At 38.1% G+C, this 13,454-nt stretch overlaps 1 protein-coding gene across 4 annotated transcripts; it reads left to right on the forward strand.

Moving 5' to 3' along the window:
• The first annotated feature begins 3,424 nt into the window (after nucleotides 1-3,424).
• LOC107679511 (hyaluronidase-1-like) lies at nucleotides 3,425-11,529 on the forward strand. Of its 4 annotated transcripts, none has more exons than XM_016475081.1 (4): nucleotides 3,425-3,541; nucleotides 9,269-10,206; nucleotides 10,936-11,025; nucleotides 11,212-11,529. In XM_016475081.1, the coding sequence occupies exons 2-4, from the start codon at nucleotides 9,271-9,273 to the stop codon at nucleotides 11,470-11,472; spliced, it is 1,287 nt and encodes a 428-aa protein (XP_016330567.1). In that variant the 5' UTR covers nucleotides 3,425-3,541; nucleotides 9,269-9,270; the 3' UTR covers nucleotides 11,473-11,529. The 4 variants fall into 4 exon arrangements, with proteins under 4 accessions (XP_016330567.1, XP_016330585.1, XP_016330592.1 ...); XM_016475099.1 differs by having other exon boundaries at nucleotides 9,269-10,083; XM_016475091.1 differs by lacking the exon at nucleotides 3,425-3,541 and adding an exon at nucleotides 4,302-4,342.
• The last annotated feature ends 1,925 nt before the right edge of the window (nucleotides 11,530-13,454 follow it).

The following is a 13,454-nucleotide window of genomic DNA, read 5'->3' on the forward strand; positions in this document are numbered from 1 at the left end:
GACTCCAAGCTTTTGGTATAGTGCATGGATAATGTTGCAAAAGCTTTTTATTTCAGATAAATGCTGATCTTTGGAACTTTCTATTCATCAAAGAATCCTGATGTACTCAACTGTTTTAAATATTGATAATAATAATAAAAAACTGAAGACTGGAGTAATGATGCTGAAAATTCAACTTTTTGATCACAGTAGTAAATTACATTTTGCATATATATTCCAATCGAAAGCAGTTATATTAAATAGTATTTTTAAATAGCAAAAATATTTCACAATATTACTGCTCTTTCTGTACTTTTTATCAAATAAATGCGCTCGGTGAGTAGAAGAGACTTCTTTAAAAACATCAAAAATCTTACGGTTCAAAAACTTTTGACCGGTAGTGTATATTTGTATGAAATATAGGTTTATTAAATCTAGGGTATTTAAGTCTGTAACAAAGTTCGTAGTGGGAAGAAGGAAGTGACTCAGGTAGGCGGTTTGGAGACTCGTGGCTCTTTTATTTATTTCCTTAAAGTTCAACAAAACACGAACGGGGCGCTTCCAGCGCGTTCTCAATCTGCCCAGGGCATAAACTCAGTTCAGTCGGTGGTTCTCCTCCTCCTCCTCCTCCTCCTCCAGCTCAGGGATGGCCACGAGTCCCAGTCTCTCTCTCTCCCCACCACGTTCTCCAGTCTGCCCTTTTATCCGGTCTCTCCAGGCTAATTACTGCAATCAGACACAGGTGTTCATCATTTTGCACTTGACCTACTTACTCACCGCTCGTCTCCCGTCCCTCTCTCCCGCTGCAGACTTCGCTGAACCACGCCCCCCTCGCCACAAAAACATTAATACTGTGAAATATTAGTATTAAAATGTAATTTATTTCTGTGATTTCAAAGCTGAATTTTCAGCATCATTACTCCAGTCTTCAGTGTCGCATGATCCTTCAGAAATCATTCTAATATTCTGATTTTTTTGCTAAAAAACATTATTATTATTATTATGTTGAAAACAGTTTTCAGGTTTCTTTGATGAATAGAAAGTTCAGAAGAACAGCATTTATCTGAAATAGAAATCTTTTGTAACATTATAAATGTCTTTATTAATAATTTTTGATCAATTTAAAGCATCCTTGCTTAAAAAAAATTATACTGACTCCAAGCTTTTGGTATAGTGCATGGATAATGTTGCAAAAGCTTTTTATTTCAGATAAATGCTGATCTTTGGAACTTTCTATTCATCAAAGAATCCTGATGTACTCAACTGTTTTAAATATTGATAATAATAATAATAATAACAACAACAACAACAACAAATATGTTTCTTGAACAGCAAATCAGAATATTAGAATGATTACTGAAGGATCATGTGACACTGAAGACTGGAGTAATGATGCTGAAAATTCAACTTTTTGATCACAGTAGTAAATTACATTTTGCATATATATTCCAATCGAAAGCAGTTATATTAAATAGTATTTTTAAATAGCAAAAATATTTCACAATATTACTGCTCTTTCTGTACTTTTTATCAAATAAATGCGCTCGGTGAGTAGAAGAGACTTCTTTAAAAACATCAAAAATCTTACGGTTCAAAAACTTTTGACCGGTAGTGTATATTTGTATGAAATATAGGTTTATTAAATCTAGGGTATTTAAGTCTGTAACAAAGTTCGTAGTGGGAAGAAGGAAGTGACTCAGGTAGGCGGTTTGGAGACTCGTGGCTCTTTTATTTATTTCCTTAAAGTTCAACAAAACACGAACGGGGCGCTTCCAGCGCGTTCTCAATCTGCCCAGGGCATAAACTCAGTTCAGTCGGTGGTTCTCCTCCTCCTCCTCCTCCTCCTCCAGCTCAGGGATGGCCACGAGTCCCAGTCTCTCTCTCTCCCCACCACGTTCTCCAGTCTGCCCTTTTATCCGGTCTCTCCAGGCTAATTACTGCAATCAGACACAGGTGTTCATCATTTTGCACTTGACCTACTTACTCACCGCTCGTCTCCCGTCCCTCTCTCCCGCTGCAGACTTCGCTGAACCACGCCCCCCTCGCCACAAAGTCATTGTAAGATAAATAACATTCTTTGCTAACAAATTGAAATGAGGTGAATGTTTTCAACAAGGTGGACACAGTTCACGGGGAGGGGAGGGACAGAGATGTTGGGGAAAATGAATGAAGAAAAGGGAAAGGGACGTGAAGGGGCAGTGCAAGAGAGAACCTTTAATTATTTTCCACTGCTCCAGACAAAGGATTTAGTCCTTTTTTTATGTGATGGCCATACAAATAATAGGGTTGTCTGGTTTCAGAAATTGTTGTGGATGTATAGGCTATATACAGGAAATAAGGGGCCAAAATTGCACCTTTTGGGGTTCAACAGCTTGTCACTGGAACAAGACCCTTAAAAGGACATATTTGTTCCTTTTTTACCCCTAATAGGTAGGCCTACAAATTAGTACCTTAAGGGTATGAATTACTACTAATATGTACAAGTGTACTGCTACAGTGTCAAGCTGTTGTACCCAAAAAGGTACAATTTTGGCCCTGTTTTTCTGTGTGGCCTGGACGAGTGTGAGATTTCCCGGCCTGAAATTGCGTCCCAGTCCGGCCCTGGCTGTAACCCTCCAAAATTTCGGTTGCAATCTTCTTTGGTAACACTTTACAATAAGGTTCATTAGTTAACTACTTTAGTTCATATCAACTAAGCATGAACAATACTCTAGAGCAATTATTAATCTAATGTTAATTTCAACATTTACTTATGCATTATTCAAATCAAAAGTTGTGCTTGTTAACATTAGTTAATACACTGTGAATTAACATGAACTAACAGTGAACAACTGTATTTGAATGAACTAACATTAACAAAGATGAATAAATACTGTGATAAGTGTATTGTTCGTTGTTCATGTCAGTTAATACATTAACATTAACTAATGGAACCTTATTGTCGTTACCTCTTCTTTCGTGCTAAAGTGGTTACTGTTCTCTAATTTTGATCACTGTGTTTTCCACAAAATAAAGTTTTTTGTTGAAATGCCTTGGAAATGTTGTCAAACATGTTAGTAGAACAGTGGTATACTTGGCTAATAATATTCCTTCAAATTTTGAGCGATGATGATTAACAATATTTCAGAAGAAGAACAAGTATTCAGCAATCAAGTATTTATAGATTGTTCTTTAAATTTGATCTCCACTGTATATAAATTGATGTGAGCACTGCTATTCATGCAGCGGAGCACAGCAGGCTTACAGTACTTCCAGAATGTACAAGATGATGTAGTGAAAATATAGGTAGAAGGTTGTTGTTTTTTTGTTTTTTTGTTTTTTTTGAGAATTAACATTTCCCTTGATATCAGCGCCTCACACTCCATCCCAGTAGGTGGCGGAATATGCACCAAAAGCTGGTTTGCCAACCGCCATTAAACATCATAAGAAGAAGAAGAAGAAGATGATGTAGTGTACATGGCCAGTAGGCGGCAGTAAATCGACTCGCGCTGTTCCATCTGCTCCACTAGAAGAAGAAGGAGATTCAAAACAGCTGCTGTGACAGCGATAAAGTTATCAACATGTAAGTATCACAGATAAGGTCTCATAAACTAATCTAAAATAAAACGCATGTGTCTCTCACAAGCAGTCGAACGGGAATCATAACCGCTTTCTGCGTTTGTTCGTTTATCTGTTCACTTCTTTGACTTGCGGTCTGTCGTGTTGTACTCTTGTGGCATGCTGTTAATGTTGATTAAAGATACAAGCCTTTAGTATATAATTTTATAAAGACGATATGATAGTTATTAAGCTGTTGCCGTTTTTAGACGTTTTTGAATCAAACTGTTCAGTACCCGTTAGAGTCGCGTGGCCTTTGACGAATGAATGACTCGCTGTTTCTGTCTGGCTGTGCATCACGATCAGTCTGAATAAAACAAATGCATTACTGGGTTCAGCCAAAATTCGGGGCTCAATTGATCTGAGAGTTCAAAAAACCCCCCAGGAAAATCCAATTATTCCACGAACAAGTTAAATGGCAGTGCTCTGAATAGCTTTACTGTTATCTCCATATTCGGGTTTGCAAACATTTATAAGCGCAACCTTCTCAAAACCCAACACACTTCCCATCAGCATTTCACACTTGGCTTGGTAAAGTCGTGAGAGCTGTTTCCTCTCATTACTGATCTAGAACCAGGCTCTCCATACCAAAATAAAAGTAATTAATACAAGAGAATGGGCCAAACTGACCCCAGGCCAGTGTTAAAGTGAGCTTACAGAGAAAGAGGTCACTTAAAAGTCTCTTGTTTCCTGATTTTAACCTTCAGTTGCATGAGACACAACTTTGAAACATTAACTGACAGTTCTGTCTCTCTGAGGGCTGCAGGTGAGGCTGGTTGTTTTATTTGCACTTTTGCTAATTTTTTGGTGTTTACAGTTTGGTAGATTTATGTTTTTATTTACAATGGGTTATGTCGGAACATTGAATCTGGGTTCAAATCCTTTAGTCCAGTCATGGTTCTGTGTTTGATTTTAGCAAAGAAACTATAATTTATTTACATTTATGCATTTAGCAGACATTTTTACCCAAAGCGACTTTTAAAAGAGGAAGCCAACAATATGAATATATAAACTGAAGTTCTGGGGTTTATTAGAAAACGATATTAGAAAGCAAGCTAGAAAAGAGAATATATGCATGTTACTTTTGTATGTCCACTTGGTCAACTACCATTGCTTCCCTTGGTGTACTAAGCTATCGACATTCTTGTTAATTGCAAAATGAAATGTGAAGTATCGTGTAAAAGGAAAGCTTGTTTAATTTCAGCAATTTTCTGTGCATCTCATTTGCAGTCATGCAAAACTACTTTAATATATATATTAGCATATTGACCATTGCCCACCCTGCTCTCTAGGTGCATTGATAAAAGCCATATCAGATGACAACAAGAATAAAGGGATAGCCTAGTTCAGGCAAAAACTACAATTCTGTCATGTCGTTCCAAAACTGTCTCTTGTGGAATATAAAAGATTTTTTTCCCCTCCATTCAATATATACATTCCATAAAAATATGTTCTTTTAGGTTTCACAGAAGAAGAAAAAAGCATACAGTTTTGGAGCAACATGAGGGTGATTATTTGGTAATGGGTTTGGTTAATTTTTGTTCAAACTAGGCTATCCCTTTAAGGTTCTTGCTTCGTTCACTTGCATTCATACATAGGAAATGCGAAGGAATTGCAAAGTAAATGCAATGAAGTTTCAAGTTAGTGACTGAAAGTATGTCTAAACTGTACTTAAAAATGTAAATGTCTTTTTTTGTTGTCTTCAGTCATTCTTTTCTAAACTACAGTACAATTCACATTAGCATGAAGTCCATGTGGTATAACAGGAATCACACATTCACACCACAACTTCCTCTGCTATTTTGACTTCAACAGATAAAAAAAAAAATTTGTTTCATATATGTGTTATGAAAAAAAGAAAACTGCTAATGAAATAATCTGTTGCTGTTGTTATTTGCTTGTTGGTTGCTTCAGTGCTGTGAATTACTTACAAAGTCAGTCTTCCTTTTTATTATTCTAACTTTTGCCTCTGAAAATGACATGTGGAAGTGATGGTGATAAAAACTGTTGAGTGTTGAAAACAACTGACAGCTGTTGCAGCACGTTACAGAAATAACTGCAGATTTATAAGAAATCAAGTGGATACTCCACCTTTGTTCTTCAAGGCTGTTAATGGAAGGGAAAAAATATGAAAGTTAAATCCTTTAAAAGGAAAATTCTTTCATAATTTACTTACTCTGATGTTCTTCCAAACCTGAATGATGTTTCTTCTGTGGAACACAAAAGAAGATCATTTGAAGAAGGTTTCAGCTGTTTTTCTCTGTACAATGAGTCAGTGGGGTCCAAAACAACATGATTGGTCCTCATTGACTTTCATTGTACTGACAAAAAAAAACAAAAACAACATTTAAATATTTTCAGAATATCTTCTGTGTTCCACAGAAGAAAAAAGTCATACAGGTTTGGAACAACAAGAGGTTGAATAAAAAAGAACCTATCCCAAATGAATGAAGACCATTACGTTAAAGGGATAGTTCACCCAAAAAGTTTATCTGCTTACCCCCAGGGCATCCAAGATGTAGGTGACTCAACTTTCAGTGAAGCGCGTATCAAGGCTTGTATCGCTTTAGAGCAATGATGTCATTGATGATGTCCGAAGCCTCGCTTGGCCTGACTGGTTCAGGAAGCGGTTCGAATCTTGTAAATTCACGGTCCTCTGCCCTGTTAAACTCAGCCACTTTCCAGTTTTAGACTAATAATATTGCCCCTCCTGCCTATTATGAGCAAAGACTTGATTTACACACATTTGATAGCCCCATTCATTTCAAGCCAATACGTTTATTACACAATTATGTTGTATTATGTTATACAATCATTATAAAATACACATTATATTCATATAAATAGATTAGTCTATGTGGAAATTGATTTTTTTTTTTCTTCACCGTTATTTCTAAGCCTTAACTGGCGCAAAACAGTGTGTCATAGATCACATCAGGTCATCTGTAATGTATCTGCTTGTTTTACACTCTTTGGCCATCAGGTGGTATTGTGAGCAGATGAGGCCTCGAGAAATGAACCCTTTTGTGAACCACTTGGATGAAAAACTTCAATGCTTCATAAGGCTTCATCTCGCCATCACTAGTCCTGAGCGCGTCCTCGACAGCGGCGCCTGACGCGTCTTCTTCTTCTTGCTTTACACACAATCTCAATTAGGAGTGTCAATGGTCCATTTGAGAGAGAGGTGGCGGTAATGCACTTATAAGTCTGTGATCCGCCGTAAAGCAAGAAGAAGAAGACGCGTCACCCGCCGGCTGTTGAGGACGTGCTCAGGACAGTTCAGACATTGCAGTGCATCAGAGGTAAAAAACAATATGAATACTGTTCAGTTTCTTGCACAGACCGATCGTTTCGTGTCTTTACACATCAATGTATCGTCACGAGCTGCAGGGTATAATTTGGTTTTGTTTGTGTATGTTTTTTTTGTGACTCTCAAAGCCGTGATTCCCATTCACTTCCATTATAAGACTGACAGACTGCAACGGTTTGAGTTAAAAATCTTCGTTTGTGTTCTACTGAAGAAACAAAGTCACCTACATCTTGGATGCCCTGGGGTTAAGCAGATAAACATAAAATTGTTATTTTTGGGTGAACTATCCCTTTAATGACATCTGAGCTGTTCAGTCAGGTGTTGACCCCGTGCCCTTGGCGTGTGTGCAGGTGCGATGGCAACATCAGCTGTGCAGTCGTTCGAATTGAACCTCTTCACGAGCGCTGGGACCTAGTGGAAGGTTGTGCAGAATTACTCAATGCCCAATGGCAGCGCAGCATGGGGGCGCGAATTCACTCGCTCCGTCAGTCGAGCCACAGCTATCCAGTGTGTCTCCTGCTGCTGAAGGGGGAGAGACAGACTCAAGACGAGAAGCTGATAGGCCACGCCCGCTTGTCCCACGTTCTGGGGAGGCGTAGTCTGTTTGTGGAGTCGGTCGTGGTGTGCAGCACATTACGAGGGAAGGGTTACGGCCGTATCCTGATGGAGGGTGTTGAGCGGTATGCCAAAGGACGGGGCTGCACCCGATTGTGCCTTACCACCCATGATAAGCAGCACTTCTATGCCCATCTAGGGTTTGTGCTGTCCAAACCTGTCCAAAGTGTCGGGACGCTGGCCTCCTTCATGCCCATGGAGGTGCTGCACAAGTTCTGTAGAAGCGCAGAGAACGAGGAGGAAGGGAGGAATAGTGATGCTAATTTTAACAATCCTGCATCATCTGTACCTTCCATTTTACCGCCTCCTCCACCACCACCTCCTCCTCCTCCTCCTCCTCCTCCACTCTCCAGTCCTCCTGCTCCTCCACCTCTTCCATCTTGTCCTCCGTCATCCTTGGCTCCAGTTACACAGACTCTGGAGCAAATGCCGTACACCGACAACAGAGGGCTGCCCATCTTCTGGATGCACAAGGACATCTGAGACTCATGCTACACTTCTTCAGTCTGTAATTATTCAGGGATACACAAACACAGTGTTTACAGGACAAGAAGGATCTTGTAAACCTGAACTGTTTGAACTGTATTGACTCAAAATACTGTGATCTGAATGTGCCTTAATACCAATGTTTACTTTGTGTTTTAACTGCTAATTATTTAGTTTTTATTAAAAAATAAATAATTGCAAGGATGTCTTCTATCACACCCCTTTAAAACAAATGTCACTGCTGAGATGATGTGCTGCTTTTAATGGATTTCATCAAAATAAAAACTCTATAAACTTTTCAAGTGTTACACTTGCCATTTCATAGGATCAAGATTTGAGGTTGGGTAGTTGATGCATATTGTTTCCATGGACTTTTCCTTTTTATCAACTTATGTTAAAATTTACAGTTCAAAAGTTTGGGGTTGGTAATATGTTTTGAAAGAAGTCTCTTGTGCTTGCATTTATTTGACTAAATAACAGTAAAACAAGAAATATTGTGAAATAAATAAAATAACTGATTTCTATTTGAATATATTTTAAAATATAATTTATTCCTGTAATGCAAAGCTGAATTTTCAGCAGCCATTACTCCAGTCTTCAGTGTTACATGATCCGTCAGAAATTATTCTAATATGCTGATTTGGTGCTCAAGAAACATTTTTATTATTATCAGTGTTGAAAACAAGTGTCCCTAATTTCTTAATTAAAGAAACAACAAAAAGAAACACCCATTTGAACCCCAAGCTTTTGAACAGTAGTGTATGTAAATATATAAATGTATAAGTAAAGTGTATATGACCTGTAACTGGTCAACATTTATTTTTTCATCATTTCAAAAAATGTTTTTTAAACATGTTTAGGTTAGTTGGTTTTAGTAAATGGCCACAAAGTGTTTTTTTTTAAAGGTAAACTGCTATTTTTTTTTTATTAACAATGAATAGAACATCAGTTATTGAGTGCATACATAAAAATAAATGTTCAAAACTTTATGAGAACACCTTACAATGATTACCATTACGGATCTGCTCTGATATGGTTATCAGGCAACCATAGGTATACCTCAAACCAGTTTTAGATGAAGTATACTCACAACACAGGACATCCTCTCAACTCCCCCGGTATAGACAGAATAATAGGAAATTCATGTTGTGCTTAGCCTATGGTCTACCTTAGCCACCTTAAACCACCTTAGCCTATGGTTTTATATACTTTTTTTTCTTGATTATTTGCTTTTTTTTCCATCAGATATAAATGACACTAATTTGTGTGTGTATTTCATAGGCATGCTTCTGAGATCATCTATTCACCATCCCATCCTCACCTTAGCCCTGTCAATCATATTGTCTCCCAGCAACTCTGTTCAGAATATGGTTGAGGGGGTGGAGTCTGTCATCGGGAGGCGTGACTTTTCAGTGATCTGGAATATACCTACAGCTTGGTGTCAGCATCGATATGGGGTCTCCCTGCCACTGCACCAGTTCAACATCATACATAACTCAAAGCAGAGATTTCAGGGTCAGAATATGAGCATATTTTATCAGCGCCGTCTGGGCCTTTACCCCTACATCAACCGTCAGGGCTCAAAGGTCAATGGTGGCCTGCCTCAACTAGGATCCCTGAAAGCTCACCTCTCATTGGCCGAGGTGCAGATCAGTGAGGTGTTGAGAAAGACATTCAGAGGATTAGCCGTGCTAGATTGGGAAGCATGGCAGCCTGTATGGATGTGGAACTTTGGGACCAGAATTGTATATCGGAAATTTTCAAAAAACCTGGTTAGGTGGAAACATCCAGATATGTCAGAAGAGGAAGTGAAATCTGAGGCGAAAGCGGAGTTTGAATTAGAAGCAAGAGCATTTATGGAAGAGACTCTACACCTAGGTGTTCGCCTCTGCCCAGAGGGATTATGGGGGTTTTATGGGTTTCCCAGTTGCTATAACAATCATGGCCAAGGACAGAGTGGATACACGGGGCAGTGCCACAATGGAACAGAGATTCTGAATGATAAACTGGCATTTTTGTGGCAACACTCCACCGCCTTGTATCCCAGCATTTATTTGTGGCGTAAGCTGGCAGGACACACACATGCTCAACTCATGGTGAGACACCGTGTACTTGAGGCCCTCCGAGTGGCATCCCAGCATTCACCTGGCACTGAAGCACTTCCTGTTTTTCCCTACACCAGAGTGGCATTCACACACACATTGGCATTTCTTAATCGGGTACCAACACAAGAACCCTTTGACAGTTTCCACACGGTGTTTTACATTGCGTTTGTTCTGAGGTCCAGTCTTATCATGATAGAATAGATATTGAAAGAGGAGGGGTTTAGTTTTGAGCTTGTTCCCAGTACAGCCATAGGTGACTCACCTCATTCACATTTTTAAGCAGATAGTTCTCCTTTAGCTCAGAATCCTGCTCAATTCAAGTATGCAAGAATGTAAATTCTTGGCCAATGGCTTGTAAGTGCATAGTGCTGCTGTACATACTAAATATACATTTTTGGTTACTGTAAAGGTAACTAACCTTATTCAAGGGGACAGTCAATTAATGTTAATTTTTAAAAACATTTTTTTTTTTTAAATATATGTATTGTTTAATAATAATAAAATATTGTTTAATATTTATTAAAACCACTGCTAAATTTAATCTTTAGTACATTTCAAAATGTCTTATACTGTACATTATAATGTTGTGATAGCTCAATTCAACTAGCATTTAAAAGCATTTTATTTTTAATTTTCAGTGTTTATTTATTTACTTATTCACACAAAATATTTTAGAATTTTAATATTGGACAATTTTAATTCTGGTCAACAGCCATAACATTAAAATAATTATCAGTTATCAGTAATTGCTAGAATATAATATAATAATCTAATTCAGGCTGATCTGATTTTAAAAACTAAATTCTTCTGTGATTCTGTCATAGTATGTGTGTATCTTTTCAGACTGATTTGGAGCACACACTAGGTGAGAGTGCTGCTTTAGGTGCCACTGGAGTTGTGCTATGGGGCGAGCTGAGTTTTGCCAAGTCTAAGGTCAGTAGGCCTAACTGTGTGTGTGAGGGTTTATAGTTTGGATTTACCTTTGTGCGATAACCTAATGCTCCCTATAAGTCCAAACACCTTCAGTACACAAACTGAAAATGCATAATATTCGGTATTAGACTTGGCACATATCTTGTTACTTATTGTTGCAGCTGTTATATGTTTGTCTTTCTCCAGCGGCAGTGTGCTCTCTTGCGTGATTACATCAGCTCAGTATTAGGAGAATATGTCGCCTCCCTGCAGGCTGGTGTCAGGAACTGCAGTAAAAGAATGTGTAACGCCCAGGGACGGTGCGCTCGACAGGACCCTCACTCAGGTTACATGATCCCTCTACATGGTACCCATGAAGCTCTTCCTCTCAGTGACATGAGGTCAAAGTTTAAGTGTATCTGCTTTGAAGGATGGAGTGGAGAGCACTGTGAGCAAAGAATTTCCTAAGAACGTATGTGGTGTTCTGATTTTCCATATTATAAACCACACACTTAAAGGGTTAGTTCACCAAAAAATGAAAATTCTGTCATTAATTACTCACCTTCATGTCGTGTCGGCGTGACGCAGCTGACAGAACAGCATACGCTGTTTACGTCCAGCGGATATTCTCCAAAATGGCACCAGGGTGATGCTGAGGAGACGAATTGTTGAATAAAGTCGTTTTTTTTTTTTTCTTTTGTGCACAAAAAGTATTCTCGTAGCGTCGTATAATTGCGGATGGACCACTGATGTCACATGGATTATTTTACCGATCCCCTTGCTATGTTTCTGGACTTGGGAACATTTCAGTTGCATTGCTGTCTATGCAGGGTCAGACAGCTCTCAGATTCCATCAAAAATATCTTAATTTGTGTTCCGAAGATGAGCGAAGGTCTTACGGGTTTGAAACGACATGAGGGTGAGTAATTAATGACAGAATTATCATTTTTGGGTGAACTAACCCTTTAATAGCAGTGGCTGTGATTCATCCAACAACAATAAAAGCAAATACATGTTAAAGTTAATGTGAAACTCTGCTTGCAACCCATTTTATTTGTAATGTGACATTTCTGAGTTAAACCAAATATTCCATGATAAAAAAAATGTAGAGTGGCAGTTGGGAGTTTATCCATCACAAAATGATTGGATGGTGAAAAGTAGGTGTTAAATATCAAAATAGAGTAAGATTTGCTAAAACAATGCCTAAAAAGCTATTTAGCTGTTTATTAACATTAGAATAGAGTGCATTATTGCCACCTATTTCTTCAGTGCCTTGGCTTCAGAATTATTTTTCCTATAGGGATTTTTAAAAACATCTTTGAAGTTGTAAGATATTAAAACTGACCAGCTACTTCCTGTGTATGTGTTGGTTTGGTGAATCACAACATTACAAAACATTGATTTGAAGCAAAGAAGTATTTGAAAATCGGACAAATACCAAGGTTCAAGACTGTGTACTCAATGGCTTTAATATGAGAAAGAACTACAAACCCATGAAGCATTTCAAATAACATAATCAAAATAAAACTGACGGACAAATCATTAGGGCTGGGCAAAAAAAATAATCGATTTTTCGATTAATCGTTTTTTTTTTTTTTTAATGATGTCGATTCGATATCGATTCTCAGAAGCCGCGAATCGATCTTTTCCGGGATTTATTTCAGCACACATTTAAAATAAGATCTGATTAACGTGAATCTTATCATTAGTCTTCTCCACTAGATGTCACCCTTATTTACCTTGCGCGATGTTACGTTCATTCAGCACTTATCATGGCCATACGCGTGATTCGCAATGCTCAGGTGAAATGCTATAGTAATACTACAAATCTGCGGAAGCATTTGATATCACGCATAAGGCGCCATGATTTCCGCAATGAATGAATGGCGGTTTTGTTTACACATACTAAAGCGCGGATGACGCTCGCGGTGTTTTCAGCTTCTGCCGTCTCACTATATGATGATAAGAACACGAATGTCATCTCCAGCTGCTCTGAGAGCCACTTCATTAGCATTTTACCGTTTCATTTGAGAAATCTACCGTCATATCACATACACAGCAGCTGCAAGTTCTTCACGGCAACCCGTCAAAATAAAAGGTTAGTTTAACGTTAAGAAACTCAGAATATATTACTATTTAGCAGTCTTAAGACTCAATGCTACTACTGCTAATAAATATTAATAAATCTTTATTTTCGAGAATCGAATTGAGAGCTTGCGAATCGAAATCGAATCGAATCGGGACATCTGAATCAATACCCAGCCCTACAAATCATGATGATTGTGTATATAGAAACAAAAGTTTGTTTACGATTATTGCAAAATATGCATATATATATATACAGGTCTATATATATATAGTGGTGGCCAAAATTATTAGAGCACTAGTGTGTCAGTAGGAAATATCAGTTTACATTTCCAAACATTCATTTTGCCATTAATTGTAATAAT

The sequence above is a fragment of the Sinocyclocheilus anshuiensis genome, unplaced genomic scaffold (genome assembly GCF_001515605.1).
Source record: "Sinocyclocheilus anshuiensis isolate Anshui unplaced genomic scaffold, SAMN03320099.WGS_v1.1 scaffold13, whole genome shotgun sequence".
Taxonomy (NCBI): Eukaryota; Metazoa; Chordata; class Actinopteri; order Cypriniformes; family Cyprinidae; genus Sinocyclocheilus; species Sinocyclocheilus anshuiensis.